Source organism: Sardina pilchardus, chromosome 5 (genome assembly GCF_963854185.1).
Source record: "Sardina pilchardus chromosome 5, fSarPil1.1, whole genome shotgun sequence".
Classification (NCBI taxonomy): Eukaryota; Metazoa; Chordata; class Actinopteri; order Clupeiformes; family Clupeidae; genus Sardina; species Sardina pilchardus.
The window spans coordinates 21,892,028-21,911,782 of NC_084998.1; the positions used below are offsets into that span (position 1 = coordinate 21,892,028).

At 42.0% G+C, this 19,755-nt stretch overlaps 2 protein-coding genes and 2 non-coding genes across 6 annotated transcripts in view; 2 read left to right on the forward strand and 2 right to left on the reverse strand.

Annotated features, from left to right (window-relative positions):
• Nucleotides 1-19,512, forward strand: part of ap4m1 (adaptor related protein complex 4 subunit mu 1) — a 30,460-nt gene extending 10,948 nt beyond the window's left edge. The window contains exons 2-18 of one of the 3 annotated variants that reach the window (XM_062536923.1): nucleotides 12,928-13,013; nucleotides 13,421-13,534; nucleotides 15,022-15,083; nucleotides 15,206-15,291; nucleotides 15,384-15,490; nucleotides 15,654-15,750; nucleotides 15,899-16,009; nucleotides 16,200-16,280; nucleotides 16,524-16,586; nucleotides 16,692-16,758; nucleotides 17,038-17,091; nucleotides 17,458-17,564; nucleotides 17,723-17,814; nucleotides 18,176-18,220; nucleotides 18,319-18,369; nucleotides 18,736-18,853; nucleotides 19,010-19,512. In XM_062536923.1, the coding sequence (XP_062392907.1) occupies nucleotides 15,026-15,083; nucleotides 15,206-15,291; nucleotides 15,384-15,490; nucleotides 15,654-15,750; nucleotides 15,899-16,009; nucleotides 16,200-16,280; nucleotides 16,524-16,586; nucleotides 16,692-16,758; nucleotides 17,038-17,091; nucleotides 17,458-17,564; nucleotides 17,723-17,814; nucleotides 18,176-18,220; nucleotides 18,319-18,369; nucleotides 18,736-18,853; nucleotides 19,010-19,201 (1,329 nt within the window). In that variant the 5' untranslated portion in view covers nucleotides 12,928-13,013; nucleotides 13,421-13,534; nucleotides 15,022-15,025 and the 3' untranslated portion in view covers nucleotides 19,202-19,512. Of the gene's footprint in view, nucleotides 1-12,927; nucleotides 13,014-13,420; nucleotides 13,535-14,541; nucleotides 14,764-15,021; nucleotides 15,084-15,205; nucleotides 15,292-15,383; nucleotides 15,491-15,653; nucleotides 15,751-15,898; nucleotides 16,010-16,199; nucleotides 16,281-16,523; nucleotides 16,587-16,691; nucleotides 16,759-17,037; nucleotides 17,092-17,457; nucleotides 17,565-17,722; nucleotides 17,815-18,175; nucleotides 18,221-18,318; nucleotides 18,370-18,735; nucleotides 18,854-19,009 lie in introns of those variants that run through there. The other 2 variants (XM_062536924.1, XM_062536921.1) reach the window with 2 other exon arrangements.
• Nucleotides 6,051-10,109, reverse strand: and3 (actinodin3). Its single transcript, XM_062537432.1, has 5 exons — nucleotides 10,055-10,109; nucleotides 9,574-9,618; nucleotides 9,180-9,337; nucleotides 8,310-8,912; nucleotides 6,051-6,098 (listed from the first exon to the last, which is right to left on the reverse strand). The coding sequence occupies exons 1-5, from the start codon at nucleotides 10,107-10,109 to the stop codon at nucleotides 6,051-6,053; spliced, it is 909 nt and encodes a 302-aa protein (XP_062393416.1).
• Nucleotides 6,408-6,489, forward strand: trnas-gcu (transfer RNA serine (anticodon GCU)). Its single transcript has one exon. It is a non-coding gene; the product is annotated as a tRNA-Ser (tRNA).
• Nucleotides 7,238-7,319, reverse strand: trnal-uag (transfer RNA leucine (anticodon UAG)). Its single transcript has one exon. It is a non-coding gene; the product is annotated as a tRNA-Leu (tRNA).
• Nucleotides 19,513-19,755: the final 243 nt, after the last annotated feature.

The following is a 19,755-nucleotide window of genomic DNA, read 5'->3' on the forward strand; positions in this document are numbered from 1 at the left end:
ATTTTAGCATACAATGACATAATATACAGTAAATGAATAATTTCAGCTATTGTGTGATGTTGTCAAATGGATGTATTTAGCTGTAACGTCATTACGTGGGGGAAAAACACTGACTTGAATATCGCTATTTTTAGCGCATTGGCCAACTTCCGGTAGGCTATAAATAACAGCAACGTTGGTATTGCTTATGATAAACGACAATTTCCACCTATTTTCCACATATGTATTAATTATATTACTGGCTACTGTAGGTTAGGTCTATCACTCTCAATCCCTTTGCACAAATTCACTGTAAAGTATTGGCTGGAGGTATATAACAGCTTGATATTAATACCTGATATTAATATAGCCCATGGTATATTCATAACAACCACGATAAACGATCAGGTTACAGAAAACTCTTGCTATTGTTGTCGTATGTACACATTGTAACCCTTTTAGAATGGTTTATTCCTTGAAATGGAAGTCAGATTAATTAATGAGCCAAAAAAAACAGATTGTATTATTATTTTTAAAAAAATAGGTGGTTTGTGTCACCTATGGCAATGGGTAAAGTGAAGGGATTATGTCTGGAATTCATTTTGTATCAGTCATTATGGTGCTATGCATTAAAAATAGATTGACAGTCAGCTGGGCCATCCAGGGAAGCTAGCGAGACTCTGTGACCTGCCTGAACTAACGCGTGCGTGTGTGTGTGTGTGTGTGCGTGTGCGTGTGCATGTGCATGTGCGCACACTCAAATCAGTACACAAGCTAAAACTAGTGGTGTATCAATTTTGTTTACAGCCACCCACAGCACATGTGAGGTCTGTAGGACAACAGGATGCTGCTGCTGGACGTCAGGCTGCTACTGCCGGATGACAAGCTGCTGATGCTGGACGTCAGGCTGCTACGGGGAGTCAGCAGGTTGCTGCTGCAGGACGTCCGCCGGTAGCTGCCACTGCTGCTAGAAGTCAGCAGGTTGATGCTGTGGGACGTCAGGCTGCCGGTGCTGCTGGAGGTGTGTTGTGTGCGTGCGTGCGTGCGTCTGTGTCTGTGTGTGTGTGTGTGTGTGTGTGTGTGTGTGTGCATGCGCGCACACTCAAATCAGTACACAAGCTAAAACTAGTGGTGTATCAATTTTGTTTACAGCCACCCACAGCACATGTGGGGTCTGCAGGACAACAGGCTGCTGCTGATGCTGGAGGTCAGCAGGTTGGTGCGGGATGTCAGGCTGCCGCTGCTGCTGGAGGTCAGCAGGTTGATGCGGGAGGTCAGGCTGCCGCTGCTGTGGGACGTCAGGCTGCTGCTGATGCTGGAGGTCAGCAGGTTGATGCGGGAGGTCAGGCTGCCGCTGCTGTGGGACGTCAGGCTGCTGCTGATGCTGGAGGTCAGCAGGTTGATGCGGGAGGTCAGGCTGCCGCTGCTGTGGGACGTCAGGCTGCTGCTGCGGGGAGTCAGCAGGTTGCTGCTGCAGGACGTCAGCCGGTTGCTGCTGCGCTCGGACCAGAGGCTGCTGCTGCAGTGGGTCCAGCTCCAGTCCAAAGTCTAGGCAGCAGTTCAGTTCAGAGGCCATTGCATTTGTCATTTGTCACGGCTGCCACTGGGCACAGCACAACCATTCCCGTGGCAGGGTTTATTGCCCAAATGCAGAGACCCTCTCCAAAGAGGACTGGTTGGCAGAGATGACGAGGAAGTGATGGATGCCACTGTAAATATTGTAAATAGTTTAAAATATGTGTTATTAGTATTCTGTTCTCTTCTGTCTATTATTGTTTTATTTTTCCTTGCTTCCTTCTTGTGGATTAAAAACTGGTGAACAACAAATGTACTAGTGGGTATTTTATTGACAATAAGTGTGATAATAATGTCATAATGGTGGTGATGTGCCATTTGGTAACAGCAAGATGGTATGTTATTTATTTATTAGGTTCATTTCACCTCATTTATACATTTGATACTTGAAAAAACAATACATTATGAACCACAAACAGAAAAACACAAGTAATATTCAATGATATGGGAGGTGTTTCCTGAACCACGCTACAATATAGGAGATGTAGGGAAAGATCCAAGCCAGGACATCAGCCTTTGCAGAGGACAATCCAGTCCTTCAGGTAGGTGGGAGAGGTAGAAAACAAAACAAAAACAAATAATTATTCATTATTATTATTAGTAGTAGTAATCCATAGCATAAAGGAGATGTAGGGAAAGATCCAAGCCATGACATCAGCCTTTGCAGAGGACAATCCAGTCCTTCAGGTGGTGGCAGAGCTAGAAAACAAAACAAAAACAAATCATTATTCATTATTTACATTAATAATGTTGCCTGTATGGCATATTTCACATATTCATTATTTAGTATTTATTAGTAGTATTTATTCTGAGCTTTACATGTAAATAAAGGCCTAATCGGAAGTCAGAGTAAGCCTAAAACATTTAAAATAGCTGAGAATGCTTGCAGAAATGAAAAAAATCCACTTAATTGTGACGTCATTGACAGTTCTTGAACATAGCATTCTCAGTTTTTGCAGGTTCGAATCCCGTCTGAAGTGTTTATATTATCAAATTATTATCAAAAGTTTCCTACGTGTGTCCAAGCACCAAAACAACTTTAATCAAGTAGATATCCATGCAAAGAGTCATATTCCTTCCTTTATTTCTCTCTTTTCCTTCTTTTTCTCCCTTTCCCCTCCCTTTTCTTCTTCCCCCTTCTCCCCCCTTCTTCCCCATCTTTGATGGCCGAATGTTCCCCAGCTTGAACGCCAGCTGCCGTCGGATCGGCCGTGTAAAATATTGAACAATGTTGAGAGAGGGCCAATCGCGTTTCGCCATTTTCAACATTTCTCAACATTTTCAGCCAATCTCCATCCCTGCTCTTCATTATTTTCAACATTTGACCAATCAGAAGCGAGAAATATTGAGCGGAAGCTGTTGCTCAGGGATGTGTTCACGTTCGCTAGGAGTATCTGTCTAGCTATATTATTAGCGGCTGGAGTTTACCTGTTTTTTTCGAAAATGGTGAGTATGCACACATTTCTGACAGTGTCGGATGATAGAACGTTATGTTAAGAAATAACTTCACTTGTCGTGCGGTGTTGTCATTATCGATTTATGGCTATAATCGTCACGTAACGGGAGTCAGCTGATAGGCATTGCTAGGCTATATCCCGTCTATTTAGGTGAAGCATTTTAGCATACAATGACATAATATACAGTAAATGAATAATTTCAGCTATTGTGTGATGTTGTCAAATGGATGTATTTAGCTGTAACGTCATTACGTGGGGGAAAAACACTGACTTGAATATCGCTATTTTTAGCGCATTGGCCAACTTCCGGTAGGCTATAAATAACAGCAACGTTGGTATTGCTTATGATAAACGACAATTTCCACCTATTTTCCACATATGTATTAATTATATTACTGGCTACTGTAGGTTAGGTCTATCACTCTCAATCCCTTTGCACAAATTCACTGTAAAGTATTGGCTGGAGGTATATAACAGCTTGATATTAATACCTGATATTAATATAGCCCATGGTATATTCATAACAACCACGATAAACGATCAGGTTACAGAAAACTCTTGCTATTGTTGTCGTATGTACACATTGTAACCCTTTTAGAATGGTTTATTCCTTGAAATGGAAGTCAGATTAATTAATGAGCCAAAAAAAACAGATTGTATTATTATTTTTAAAAAAATAGGTGGTTTGTGTCACCTATGGCAATGGGTAAAGTGAAGGGATTATGTCTGGAATTCATTTTGTATCAGTCATTATGGTGCTATGCATTAAAAATAGATTGACAGTCAGCTGGGCCATCCAGGGAAGCTAGCGAGACTCTGTGACCTGCCTGAACTAACGCGTGCGTGTGTGTGTGTGTGTGTGCGTGTGCGTGTGCATGTGCATGTGCGCACACTCAAATCAGTACACAAGCTAAAACTAGTGGTGTATCAATTTTGTTTACAGCCACCCACAGCACATGTGAGGTCTGTAGGACAACAGGATGCTGCTGCTGGACGTCAGGCTGCTACTGCCGGATGACAAGCTGCTGATGCTGGACGTCAGGCTGCTACGGGGAGTCAGCAGGTTGCTGCTGCAGGACGTCCGCCGGTAGCTGCCACTGCTGCTAGAAGTCAGCAGGTTGATGCTGTGGGACGTCAGGCTGCCGGTGCTGCTGGAGGTGTGTTGTGTGCGTGCGTGCGTGCGTCTGTGTCTGTGTGTGTGTGTGTGTGTGTGTGTGTGTGTGTGCATGCGCGCACACTCAAATCAGTACACAAGCTAAAACTAGTGGTGTATCAATTTTGTTTACAGCCACCCACAGCACATGTGGGGTCTGCAGGACAACAGGCTGCTGCTGATGCTGGAGGTCAGCAGGTTGGTGCGGGATGTCAGGCTGCCGCTGCTGCTGGAGGTCAGCAGGTTGATGCGGGAGGTCAGGCTGCCGCTGCTGTGGGACGTCAGGCTGCTGCTGATGCTGGAGGTCAGCAGGTTGATGCGGGAGGTCAGGCTGCCGCTGCTGTGGGACGTCAGGCTGCTGCTGATGCTGGAGGTCAGCAGGTTGATGCGGGAGGTCAGGCTGCCGCTGCTGTGGGACGTCAGGCTGCTGCTGCGGGGAGTCAGCAGGTTGCTGCTGCAGGACGTCAGCCGGTTGCTGCTGCGCTCGGACCAGAGGCTGCTGCTGCAGTGGGTCCAGCTCCAGTCCAAAGTCTAGGCAGCAGTTCAGTTCAGAGGCCATTGCATTTGTCATTTGTCACGGCTGCCACTGGGCACAGCACAACCATTCCCGTGGCAGGGTTTATTGCCCAAATGCAGAGACCCTCTCCAAAGAGGACTGGTTGGCAGAGATGACGAGGAAGTGATGGATGCCACTGTAAATATTGTAAATAGTTTAAAATATGTGTTATTAGTATTCTGTTCTCTTCTGTCTATTATTGTTTTATTTTTCCTTGCTTCCTTCTTGTGGATTAAAAACTGGTGAACAACAAATGTACTAGTGGGTATTTTATTGACAATAAGTGTGATAATAATGTCATAATGGTGGTGATGTGCCATTTGGTAACAGCAAGATGGTATGTTATTTATTTATTAGGTTCATTTCACCTCATTTATACATTTGATACTTGAAAAAACAATACATTATGAACCACAAACAGAAAAACACAAGTAATATTCAATGATATGGGAGGTGTTTCCTGAACCACGCTACAATATAGGAGATGTAGGGAAAGATCCAAGCCAGGACATCAGCCTTTGCAGAGGACAATCCAGTCCTTCAGGTAGGTGGGAGAGGTAGAAAACAAAACAAAAACAAATAATTATTCATTATTATTATTAGTAGTAGTAATCCATAGCATAAAGGAGATGTAGGGAAAGATCCAAGCCATGACATCAGCCTTTGCAGAGGACAATCCAGTCCTTCAGGTGGTGGCAGAGCTAGAAAACAAAACAAAAACAAATCATTATTCATTATTTACATTAATAATGTTGCCTGTATGGCATATTTCACATATTCATTATTTAGTATTTATTAGTAGTATTTATTCTGAGCTTTACATGTAAATAAAGGCCTAATCGGAAGTCAGAGTAAGCCTAAAACATTTAAAATAGCTGAGAATGCTTGCAGAAATGAAAAAAATCCACTTAATTGTGACGTCATTGACAGTTCTTGAACATAGCATTCTCAGTTTTTGCAGGTTCGAATCCCGTCTGAAGTGTTTATATTATCAAATTATTATCAAAAGTTTCCTACGTGTGTCCAAGCACCAAAACAACTTTAATCAAGTAGATATCCATGCAAAGAGTCATATTCCTTCCTTTATTTCTCTCTTTTCCTTCTTTTTCTCCCTTTCCCCTCCCTTTTCTTCTTCCCCCTTCTCCCCCCTTCTTCCCCATCTTTGATGGCCGAATGTTCCCCAGCTTGAACGCAGCGCCTTAGACCGCTCGGCCACGCTACCATGTGACCTTTTTATTTACCTCTAATTTTAAAAAATTATGTCAATGGAGATGCGCTGTTTTATTGATCTAAAATGTCATCAATGGATAGCGAAATGTAGCCTATAAAACTAGTCATACCGGAAGTTCTCCTTCTCCATATTGGGCCAGTCACGCAACTACACAAGACAGGTGCGCGCCCAGAAAGTGAGATCCCAAGGGAAAGCACATACCGTAGGCCTGCATCCTGCATCGTCGTGGACACAAATATGCGACCCTTTTCTCTTGCAGGCTGTATGCGAATTTTGGCGTTTAAATTGACTAGTAGCCAAACCTTGCCTAACCTTTAAAGATAAGAGCGAATACGAACAGGCCAACTAGATTACAGTACCCTCCCGCCCCCTACTGGGAGAAAAGATGAAAACAGCACCGAGAACATCAGCATTTCTATATAGTACATTCTGCTACACATTTTCCACGGTGGAAGCGACGAGGTGGCCGAGTGGTTAAGGCGATGGACTGCTAATCCATTGTGCTCTGCACGCGTGGGTTCGAATCCCATCCTCGTCGAAAATGAGTGTTTTTAAAAGATATATATTCCCAATTTGGACGGAGATGTTTTCGCGTCAATTTCGTAGAACAGATAATCAAATGGCAAGCTCTACCGGCTCTACTTGGGCCTTACGATAGCCTATATTAACGATATACCTGCTGGACTATAAACATATTTAATAACGTTTTGCAGGGATATCTTGCGTGTAGAACGAACAAAAAAAATGGACAGACACGACGTGAAATCCATTCAATCCATCCAAGTTAAATGAGTGTCAACACTGCTCACAGGAACAATCACAGTAGACAGGTTTTTTTTTGGCTGCGTGTGCTAGCGCGCGCTCGCACATGCGCGTTTGTTCCATACTGTATAAAATAAAGTTTGTTCAGACTAAAGCGCTCAATTTTACACGTCGTGCCATTTTCTGTACTGGACTTTCTCTATGATTGCACTGCTTTGCATTATTTTGTAAAGGTTAAATATCACTCCATACTGTTTCCCTAGATCAGAAGCATATTTTCTTAGTTCAGCAGTTTAGAAGTTAACCAGCTTACATTTTAATCAGTCAGCAAGACCAAACGCACTCTGAAAACGTCCAAACATCTTTGGATTTCCAGCTAAACATACGTGACTCTGGTTGGTTAATAAAATAAACTATTCTGTAGGAATCGTAATATTTTGCAATAATAGTAATAATAATAATAATCGAATGTAACGCATGCAATGAATAAGTGAATTTCTTTAGGAATTGTAAAAAAACATTTATGGCAGCGGTGGGATTCGAACCCACGCCTCCAGAGAGACTGGAGCCTAAATCCAGCGCCTTAGACCGCTCGGCCACGCTACCGCGCTCTCTCTCGCCGCCAGATGGCACTAAGAGTATGTATTCCACTTCTATTCAAGTATGATTTGCTCTGTGTCTTGTGCTTGTTTCCAAACACTAGTAATGTAGGAAGTAATGAACATCAATATAAATAGGCGTTGTTTTGTAATGCAGACCAGTTATTTTCTGAAGTGATGTGTCTATGATTATTGCCAAAAAATCTAAATTAGAAACAGCAAAAAAATCAACTTGCAAATTACTCCAATATGGAAAACTAAGCCACTTTATTTTTAGATTAAGTCACTTTATTTGTATTCTCATATTTTCACAGTCCACTTGTTTGATCTAGGCCTAGGGCAATATTTGTCATAGCAATGACAACAGCAAGTATAGGGTCAGGGTGTGTCCAATTTGAAGTCTATAAAACCAGATAATGCAACAATAAGATAATTGTCTACAACACTACAAAGAAGTGGCATATGTGCTTATTTTTGCAAATCAATGCTCTTCCCTTGCACATTGACATGGAATGATCTGAGTTGATAATCTGTCAGGTCTTGACTCAGCATTGCATGCTAAGAGAGCGTTTCATTCAAAGAGGGGATTTTTAAAATGGAAACTGAGATTCAGATAGTCTGATGCTGTATATTTAATAAGGTGATAATTATTCTCATTAAGTGAGATCGCGCAATCCTCCTCACTGACTACATATGTCACCATCTTTATTGCAAAACCTTTATTGAATCCTACTCCCCGTGCATGAAAGAATGCTCAAATGTTGTCAAACACGGCATGCCCCTTTACAGTCTGTCGGGTCTTCTACTTGTCTTCAGAATCTTCTTGAGAGTAGAGGTATGGATTAAAGAGTTCACGGTGGTAATCATAAGGATCAAATAGTGGCTCAGCTTGGGACGGACTGTCATTTGTGAGTGGAGCTGGAGCTGTTGCTTCCTCCTCCTCCTCCTCTTCCTCTTCCATTTCCTCTTCCTCTTCCTCCTCCTCTTCCTTTGAGACACTGGTAGTGGGCGGAGGTGGCGGGGCCTCTGTAACCGGGGCAGGTGGGGCCGCCTCGGCTTTCTCAAGGATGGGCCGGGGTGGGTTATCGATCAGGCAGTCGGGGTCCCAGTAGGGGTCACAGTCGTACTCCATCCCTTTGAAGATCAAGGCTGGTGGAGCTAGGGGGGTGTCGACCTTTTGGGGCGCCGGGGCGACGGGCTCCTCCTCGGAGTCCTCAAGGACTTCAGGCACTTTAGGGGCCACGGGTGCGGCCGGGACGTCCGCTTCCAAGGTGCCCTCCACTATGGTGGGCTTGCAGGCTGGGTGGTGGCGGGGGTCACACAGAATGGGCACAGCGCCCATGGGCATGTACACAATGTTGGGTTTGCACAGAGGGTCCTTGGGGTGGCAGAGGTACATGACGGGGGCGTTGGAGTAGGGCGGCAGGGTTGGTGGTGGCATGGTGGTGGGGGGAGGGGGAGTGGTGGGAGCAAGGGTGGGGGGAGGGGGTGTTGCCTTAACACCCAGGAGGTTCTGGTACTGGGAGGCGTCTGGCCCGTGTTCCAGTTCAAGGTGACGCATCTGCTGATACAGGATTCTGATCTTGTCAATCTCGTATAGCTGTGGGGGTGAGACACACACACACACACACACACACACACACACACACACACACACACGGATAGAGAGAGAAGAGAGAGAGAGAGTGATGTTAATTTTACACTGAGAAGTTAGCCAAGCAAAAAACTAAAATCTCAATTTCTGAAAACAAATATTCATCATGTTGTTTTAGTCCTTTGTCCACCACACCTAACTTCACACTGCATTAAATGATTTGTGTGTTTGTTGTGTTGTGGTTGTGTTTTTTTCCCTGTCCTCTGTCCTCACCCCCTCATAGTGGCCTATGCTGTTGTAGTAGCGGTAGTAGGACTGGAAGTCAGGGGTTTTGCGATACCACTTGGGGTCACTTGGGACAGAGCGTCTGGTCCTGGGGTTGGACAGGAAGTCATTTGCTCTGACAGAGTCAATGCTGAGACCGTCCACAGCTGGATTGGGAAGAGCAACATGGATCAAAGTGAGGGTTAATTACATGCTGTAAGGCAATGTGGCAGCGCGACACCGTGTCACAGACTAACTAGGGTATTACAAATGTTCCGTCTGTGCACACGCAGTATCTGCATATTTCCATGCAAATATAAACACAGTTTTGAAGTGGAACATGTAGTTACAGTATTTAACAAAGAAAATGTGTGGCGGATTAAGAGTTGTCGCAATGACTTACCTCTCTTATTGAGGATCTTGGACAAAGAGGTGGCTTCTAATAAAACTATGGGCAGGAAAACAAAAGTATAATGTCTGACTGCATTTTTACGTTAGGATATTTATGAATGAGTCGGCTAGGTGTCAACTATACAAATCAATCACCAACTATTATTGTAATTGGTGTGAGTCATTTCTTAAGGAAAATATCCCAAAATGCTCTGATTTAAGCATCTTCAACTTGAATATTTTCTGCTCTGCTTACTCTACTAATTGTCTTTGCTGTGTGGACAAAAAGTGCACTTGAGGACATAGCCTTGTGCTTTTGGGAAACAATGATCCAACATTTTTTTTCACTGTTTTATGATCAAACAATCCAGAAAATAATAAACAGATGAATCGTCTATAAACATAATCGCTATAGTTGCAGCAATATTAAAACGTTTCCCTTAATGTTATCATGTATCTTGATAATGAGCCTGGTTATAAGCGTTGTCTTTTACCTGGCAGCAGCACCAGGGAAAGTAGCACTAACGTGCAACGACCCCGGGAAGTCATCGTCATAATCTGAGAGTGGACACATGTTAACAGTTTTACACAGTACTTGTGCACAATCATTATTTCAGTGACTTTTAAATGGACTGTCAGTCGCCTATAGAGTTGATATCACAGTAAGACTGAGCTGAGAAATTAAAGTAAAATTAAAGTTTTCAACACAAAATGGTACGTGTCAGACCCTTACGTGGAAAGCCAAACTAGCTACACACATTGGAAATTGAGATTTTCAGATAAACAAACAATGATAATAAATGAACACATCAGTAAATAAATATACAGTACAAATAGGTATGGCTCAGCTATAGCTAGATAAAGACTGAAAAAGATGGAAAAATACTGAAGCCCTAAGGTTTTTTTTAGGGTCCCATGAATACTCCCTGTACTCCAATGTTTCTCTACTTATCTAATATCTTTGACCCCTGCTCGTTGTCAGCTAACAAATGGTCAGTCAGTACTTACCTTTACCTGCAGAATTCACCAGTCCAGGTTCAATGACAGACACAGACGTCTGCCTAAATACTGATGTCAGTACCACTTATTAGCTTCACTTTTGCCATAGGCTGAAAGCCTTGAAATGTCTCCGCCCCTATGCCCATTCTTGCCTGAGGCTTCAAAACTGTAATGTAAGGAAATGCGCCCTCATTAGAGTCCCATTCTGATATGACACATGTGCAAACGATTTCGGTTTTGTGGTTGGTGGGATTTGAGGGCCAAACTATAAACTTAAACATCAAATGAAAGTCAACTGGCAGTAAAATATTAGGAGCAGACACCTACAGAGACCAGACACGGGCCTCTGCTTTCTATGATCTATTCTACAGCTACTTGAGCTGGTCTCCCTTGAAGTGCATAGATGTTTGCGTTGCAAACTTCTATCTCACTTTAGTGTCATGTGCATAGTCAGTGGGGATATGAATTCTGTTCTCAAGAGAAATGTTGGCTCTATTCGTAGTTTGTTTTTCAAAGATTCTTCTGCACCGGTAATTACAAGAGTAGTCTTTGTGTGTTGACAATAACGGCAAGTCTCAACAGTGAAGTTAAAGGCCCCTCTAGACCAGGTGAAACAGCTGGAGTTTCTTCTTTTTTCTTTTTTTTTTACTTAAAGACTAGGAAGTAGTCAACCTGGTCCAAAGATGGTGTATTCCAATTTAACTGAGCTGTCTATCACTTTGCCACGTATACAGCAGCTCATATTGACTCATTTGTACATGCCAGGCACAGCAATGGGCAGCCTTCATATTATAACTACTATTGCTGAGTAGAGCAGATTTATTTGGTTCTCTATCAGAACCATCTGTTATTAATGTGGTGTGTTTACTTTGTTGCTTTTGTTGCTCTTTTTTTTTTTACTTACTGTACGTATCTGTCTGACAACAAATTATGTAAAAACACAACATCGTCACTTGACACCCACAGAAATAAAGAATAAAAGTAAAAGAAAAATAAATGCATGCACAATGGTTTGATAATTGGCTTTGAACAGAAAAGCTGAAGCCAGTGTGGTGTCAAGTGATGCGTTGGATTAGTGTCGGTGGGGGTTCTCCGATATTGGCATTGGGCAGAAATCTCAGGAGGCGGAGACGGCCGGGTCAGAGGCGTTCAAACAGGTGTGAGGGGGATGGCACAGGAATCTGAGATATGTGTGAAAATAAAAGGTGAGGGACATAGTAATCATACAGAATATGCAATAATTACATTTCAGCATCCGTATCCTCTGTCATTAGCCGCCAGCTACGGCACTTACAGCAACACTTTCCAGATGGAAATACTGGAGCAAAAATCGCTCTTTTTTTTATTTGTTTGGACACTGCAGATGTGAAAGGGGATCCAAGTACAGTGCCACACAGATTTAGGATATTTTGTCCTACATTGTAAACAGTGTCAAAGTAATAACTATAACTGTGCATTATGTTTAGTAATGTCACTTATGTTTTATTTCACTTTTGTAGTCATATTAGACTTTTTCTTTTACTTTTTGCTAAGGTAACAATATACCAATTTGGGCCAGCTTAGATGGAAAAGATTGAGAAAATTAAATGAATAGACCCAGTTTACTCGGTCTACACTCGGCACTGTGCTGATTTCTAGTTAAGTCTCCCCAGCTTTCTAAATTTCATAGTAATGAGTTTTACTGGACTGGTTTTCATTTAGACTGTGCCCTTAAACCCCTTTAATTGAGTAGGGTGTTGTAAAACCTCAAAGAAAACACAGGTAAGTATTTTCATGCAACCAAATATTTCATTGGTTATTATAAGGATGTCAAATAAATTAATTGGGACAGTATCACATTCCCTGATAACCTGATTCCACTTGTAACAATTTGAGGAAAGTCTGAAGCTGTCAAATTACCTTAGACTATTAAAGGTATACTATGCAACGTTTTTCAGTTAATCAATTCGTTTCATACTGTTATATATCATTAAATGAATCAATACCGGTCAAACGATGTATTTTTCGGCCGCCCTAGTGGTCTATAGCCGTAGAACCACACTTGCAACTTCAGGAATCTTCGGGCACGCACCCATGCTCTACTCCAGGAAGTGTCATGTAAAGTCTCATGAAAAGGCACGGCAGACTGACCGATTGAGGAGTTTTGTAAAATATACACGCTAAAGCTGTAGGGGAAGCTCTGCAGAGAAATATGCAAGCATAAAACGAGCGAAACCGGCGATGAAATCGCCAATCCTGCATAGTATACCTTTAACTGAGGTATTGCCTTGCATCAATGACCAAATTAATGTTGCAGTGGGAAATCAAAGAACAGTGCCCTCACACATTTATTGGATATTTAGAGAATATGCCTATCCTCTGCCTTCAGATTATTAATCCACATGAAGCCACGCTGTGACTTGCCCCTTCAGAAGGATGTGGCGCCTTGTCATTCATCTAAAATTGGTTTGTCATGTATGCACACTCTAATTTATCTGACCTATTTGTTGTATTAATTCCTGCTAGTGCTGCTAAAACGTGCTGCTAAAACGTGCCAATCACAGTTCTTGTCCCAAAGGCTTCAGTAAGATATGTCCTACAGTGTTTATTGAAAGTAAGTAAGATTATACATATGCAACTGATGTAAGTGTATGGAGTTATTAAAGTGCTATTACGCCATGGAGAATCTCTGTTTTTTTCAGTTTATCACACTCGTGTGTGGTGCATGTGCGTGTAGACGCATACACAAACACGCGCGGGGAGGAAGGATTACAAGACACGTTTTGAGGGCAGCTTTCTAAACAGCCAGATTAACAGTATCATTTGCTGATTACAAGATCTGATTGGTCTTCCTTTAAGTGTTTGTTTCCTTTCCCGTGAAGGATATCCACAGGAGGGAGGAAGTGCTGAAGAGACCGTTTTTCAATGACCTACTGCAACATGTGCCACTTTGGACCCCCAAAGTTATAATACTTTTTCGATCATTTGCTGAATTTGTGAGTTTCCAAAAACTACTCACATATAAATAAATTATCTTAATGATTATTAGATAATACTTTTGTATGTTTATTAGTTAACTAAATCAATTTGACTTGTAGAGAGTTTGCCTGTGTCTTACAGTGTTCTGTTTAGGGCCATTGCTAATTGGATTTTGAACCCCATACTGAGCAGTCTACAGTGAATGCATTCACTATTAGCATGGCAGACACTTCAGTCCACCATGATCCTGTTTCTTGCTGGGAGCATGAATTAGTGCCCATGTGGAAGTGATTTCTTGAGTAACAACAGCCTATAGCCTATAGGCTACTCAGATCCCATGCTAAGCCTTTGGTAAAATAAAGGACTGAGTGCAAGCAAATAAACAAATTATATAGGCCTACTGATACAAGTACTGACCAGGGTAAAAGTCAGTAAAAAGTTCTGTTGAAGGAAGGGTTTTTAATCTTAGATATGTGAAACATGTAAAATAATAATAATAATAATGATAATAAAATAAATGGGAAAAGATTTAGAAGAAAATGGCTTTGTATTTTTGGATTAATATGGTGTGTGTGCACGTGGAACTGGTTATGTGGTTGCCCTGTAGTAGCCTACTGCCCAGAAAGTTGCTCCATGTATTGCCTAAAGCAATATAAAAACTTCATATTTATGCCCCTTGGCACCATTTGGTGCTTACACGGTTCCCAGTTAGTAAAGACCAGCTAAAAGGGTCATGATCTTTCCTGATCAACAGCATTACACAGTGCAATATCAAGCAATTTGCATAAATTGACAAATTCAGTTGTGACTTTTAGAGCATCTCTGACACAGTATGTAGGCTATGAGATGTAACAGGTATAACAACAAGATATAACAGGTCAGCAAAAGTTAATCTTTTGATTTGTATACAAAATATAATTAAATTGAGAGCCCATATGAATTTGTGCACCTGGTATCTGACAAATCATGTAGTATGTAGGCCTACTTCCTCTCCGCATGGTGGCAGTAATCAGATGAAGCCAGTATAGTGTGATGGTCACACAGCTGTAGAGGGAAAGTAAACAGGAACCTATCTTGCTAGCTACTGTCGCACGTTATTATGAATATTTACGAATTTATGGGAATGTCTTAGATCAAACTTACGCGTGTAGGCCTACTTGACATTCAAAAAGAACCCACTGATACATCATTCTTTTACGTGATTAACGGAATGATAAGTAAGTGAGCACGTCTTCAAGTCAGCTAGGTAATTAGCTCGCTAATACTGTCGGTTTGACAGCAGCAGCAGCAACCAAACATTAACGTTACTATCTTGAAAAAGGTTCAGCAAGTTCACATTTCTTGTCATTCTGGGAATAATTCTGAAGTTTTAAACCAACGTAGTTCGCTTCTTCTTCTTCTTTTTTGTTTAACCAACGCTGTGTAGTGCCTCCTAACTAACTTCCATTTGTGATTGTACGTGCCTGCCTGTCTTTACGTGTTTGCCCTTTCTTTCAAAATCCAGGACAATGATTTCGCAGGTATTCATCTTGACCTCTAAGGGAGATCATCTTTTATACAAAGACTGTATCCTTATTCAGCCCCCTGGCCCTTGTTGAAGATAAACAACTGCCCTGCCATGCATAGAACAGGAGAAGCTGTGTTACAGTGTGTATATCTTTCCTCAATGCCTTAACTTGAAATATCAGTCCGTGGAGAAGCTGGAGTTGATTCCATCAGTGCTTTCTATGAAAGTATGACTGCATTAAGTGGCGATCAGCCTCCTGTTGTCATGGTAAGGTGAAATTAATTAGGACAGTTGTGTGCATTCATGTCAGAGAAGACTGGCTGACAGCATGTTGATATGATTTTTTTTTCTTTTTCAAGACCCATAAAGGCATGCATTTCATACACGTCCGTCAAGGAGGGCTTTACTGGGTTGCCTCTACTAAGACCAATGCCTCTCCATTTACCATAATCGAGTTCCTTAATAGGTGAGATTGCCTCATATTTCTGTATTCCATTGTGTCCACTTTTCCATATGGCTTTGGTTTACTTCTGAAAGTGTTGTATGTTGTGTATGTAAATGCCAATCCACACGTTTGTGAGTACAGCCTTAGAATACTGGCTCATAATAAATGTGTGTGGTTTTTGCAGATTAACAGCTTTGACAAAGGATTATTGTGGGACTTTGTCTGAGAAATCAGTCAGAGCAAACTTTGCTCTTATATACGAACTTTTGGATGAAATGGTGGTATGTATGGTGTTGCAACAATTTTCTTGTTATTATATCCTTCTTGGGATCTTGTTGTGCCCAATGTAAAAACATTGATATTTGTCATGGTCTGCTTCTTCAATGATGTTGTCCGTTCTGAATCTGTCACTTAATCTCTGATGCTCAGGATTATGGCTACATCCAGACCACCTCCACTGACATTCTCAAGAACTTCATTCAGACAGAAGCGGAGAGCTCCAAACCATTCAGTCTGTTTGACCTGAGTAACGTTGGGCTGGTAAGACTGATTTTCTTTCTTCAGTGTCAGGTGTTCTTGTGTTGAGGCACATAATGAAAGGTCTTAAAAAATTCATCCAGCATCTGCATAGCTGTCTATAAATTAGCAATGGAAAAAAAAATAATATGCATAGTACAGTAAGACAAGTAATAAAAGTAACAAAAAGTAATATGTGATCTGTTTCTTCCAGTTTGGGGCAGAGACACAGCAGAGTAAAGTGGCCCCTAGTGCAGCAGCAAGTCGCCCCATTATGGCTAACCGTGGAGAACAGGTGTGTGTGTGTGTGTAACTCAGGTCTAGGTCAGAGCAGTGGCACCAAGTTTACCAGAGAGCCATCAGTGTTTATGTGTAGATTCATTGCAATGTTTTGATTGCTTTGTTTAATTTAATTTGAATATGACATGTAGAAAGTAAAACTTGCTATAAATGAATGAGTTCTGCGTGGATAATTGATGTTTGTCCAGTAGGCTATTGATATTTTCAATAATTGCTACCATTATCCAATCTCCTACAGGGTGGAAAAAATGAGATATTTGTGGATGTGATTGAAAGGCTTGCTATGGTCATTGGTGCTAATGTAAGTGCTCTGAAATAATCCTTTTGTTTGATGAGTTGTTGTTGTTGCTGCTGCTGTTTTCAGTGCAAACAGGCCTTTTACACCTGTTTTCTATGTCTGAAACAGGGCATTATAATGAAAGCAGATATAGAAGGAGAGATCAGGGTGAAATGTTATCTGCCGAACTGTTCAGGTGAGTGGTACTGCAGAGGATATACAGTAGTGAACCACTGATAATGCAAAGTAACTGTTGTTGATCTGGTAGTGACCTTTAACAGCTTCCCTCTTTCTTTAACACACACACACACACACACACACACACCCTGTTATCTCCCACGGATTCACCTCTCACAGAGTCTTCATTTTATTCTTAACGCCCTCACTCCAACCCTCCTCCTACCTCTTTTTTTCCTCGTTTCTCTCTTTCCTCTTTTTTCTCTCTCTTTCCTCTCTTTCTTTTTCCGACCTGCAGAGATGAGAATCGGACTGAATGAGGAGCTCAGCATTGGAAAATCACAGCTTAGAGGTGAGTGCTCTTCATATCATAGAGAGAGGGAGAACAAGAGATAAACAGACATCCCATCCCACGACATCCCATCATTTTCACAGCTTCTCTTAAGATTCATGATATCTGTGTACACTTGCAAGCAACACTTGGCCTTAGGGAAAGCTTTACAGTATATCAAAATGGCATGGAGCCGGGCACACTATTTGAGTCCCGCTCTGTTGTGCAAAGAATTACGAGGATATCTTGTGTAATTATTAAAACAGCATTAAAACCTTAGTAACCCAGGCAACTCTTATCCTTATTTTATTGCCCGTCCTGATGCTGTTGTTTTGACTGCAGGATGATGTATTGTTTTATTTTGATCTCAAATGTGTACTTTCCCAGGCTATGGATCAGCAGTGCGTGTGGATGAGTGCAGTTTCCACCAGGCAGTTAAATTGGACGAGTTTGACACATACAGAATCATAAAAGTTTGCCCTAGCCAAGGCGAGGTAATTATGACACACTGACACACACACACACACACACACACACACACACACACACACACACACACACACACACACACACACACCAGCACTTGATGAACACCACTGTGGAGTCATCAACAATGTCAGCTTCTCACTGCCCCCCCCCTTCTGTCCTCCAGCAAACAGTCATGCAGTATCAGGTCTGTGATGACTTGCCGTGCGCGCCACCTTTTCGTTTGTTCCCCTCAGTGGAGAGGGACAGTGGGAATAGGTATGTAGTCTTCTACCCGCAAGTCATCAGGATGCTGAATTGTCCTTGGAAATCCCCATATAATGGGACTTAGGTTTTTTTTTTTTTTTAGTTGTTTCCCTCCTCTTCCTCCTTCTCTCCATCTTTTTTTTATAGTATCTATTTATTATTTATTTTCATTTATTTATTCTTGAAGAGGAATGGACACTTGAGCACAATGAATTTCAATGCTTACGAATGCTTATTTATGAGTACATGACAATAAACTCTGACCTTTGAACTGTGTAGTCGGGTCTGGGAGGCCTATGTGCAAGTTCTAAGAGTAAATTAATGCTTTGCCATCTATGAGAATACTTTAAGACTACCTATCCTCTGTCTTCAGATTATTGATGTACCTGAAGCTACGCTGTGATCTGCCTCCAAAGAGGTGTGTTGTGCCCTCTCATTCCTTTGAATTAGGTTTTATTAATTTCAAGAAAATCTTTAAATTGATCTGAGCCTAATTGTTTTGATTTACATTTATAGTGCTGCTATCAACGTGGCCATCACAGTTCCTGTTCCAAAGGGTTCAGTAAGGTAAGTCCTAATAAGTGTTGTGTCACTACTGAAATGAGTAAGATTATCCTATGCATATGGAACTGATGTTTAAGCATGTCTTTGTCACACAGGCAAACACACTCATGCACACCAGCTTCTTGCTACACTCTCACACAGCCCATCTTCCTGTTCCCCATTGTCAGGCTTTATCTGTATGTGTGTGTGTGTGTGTGTGTGTGTGTGTGTGTGTCTGTGTGTGTGTCTGTGTGTGTGTCTGTGTGGGTGTGGGGTGTGGGTGTGTGTGTGTTTGTGGGTGGTAGGGGGTGGGAGGCAGGGGGTTGGATGCTTTGCTTAGGCACCTCAGATCCACTGTTCATCTGCTGTGTTTGGGTGTCACCCCACCAGTCTCTCCCAGGAACTGAGTAGCCCAGACCAGCGTGCAGAGCTTCAGCCCAAAAATAAAGCCGTTCTCTGGGAGATCCCTCGCTTCCCGGGAGGCTCACAGCTCTCGGCACTTTTTAAGGTGGGGTTGGCCGCTGATTGGTGGACCGTAGCTTTTTAATAGTGTTATTATTTCCTGTCTTGTCCAGAGCCAACAAATTTGCCCTAAAATTTGACTTGTATACAGTTTTTTTTATTTTTCATGATCGGCTAAGCAAAAACTCTTTCCATCCCCCAGCTGGAGGTTCCAGGACTCTCCTCAGCATCTCTACTGGAGGTGGGACCGGTCGGCATGTGCTTCGAGCTGCCAAAGCACACCTGCACAGGACTTCAGATACGATTCCTCCGCTTGACCCCAACTCAGCCAGGACTGTCTCAACGTTGGGTCCGCTACGTGACCCACTCGGACTCCTATACCATCCGAGTCTGACTCAAAAGTGAAAGGACACAAACATTCAACAGTTCTCCTGTTGGTCTTGTGAAATGTTGGACTGTGTGGCTGTGTACTTTTGAAGATGAATGCTTGTTCTACAATATAGCCTACTACTTGTCTTGTATTATTGTGTACTGTTTTGTGCTGTATCACATTGTTGTATGCCTCTGGAGCCCAAATAAAATAAATTGTAACATTTTTCATTACAGTGCTAAAAATAATATGCAGTAAATGTTTTTTTTATGCCCATAATCAAAGTAATGTATAATGTGAGACCGCCATTTAATAAATAAATATTATTTATTCTATCATATCGAGGAGAGTCATTTGTTTATTTGTGGCGAACTGGGACAGATCACAATTTGTTTCTTAATTCTGTCTTGGTGTCACTGTGGCAACAAACGCGCCTGCCGGATGTTTTTCCATGTTGGCAAATGTTCTCAGACAAAAGCTCACACCGACTGATGTGTCGTGTCGCGCGCACTTAATAATCTATGGTCTGCATCACTGAACTGCAGAGCGTAGCGCACAGCACACACTGAGGGCCACCC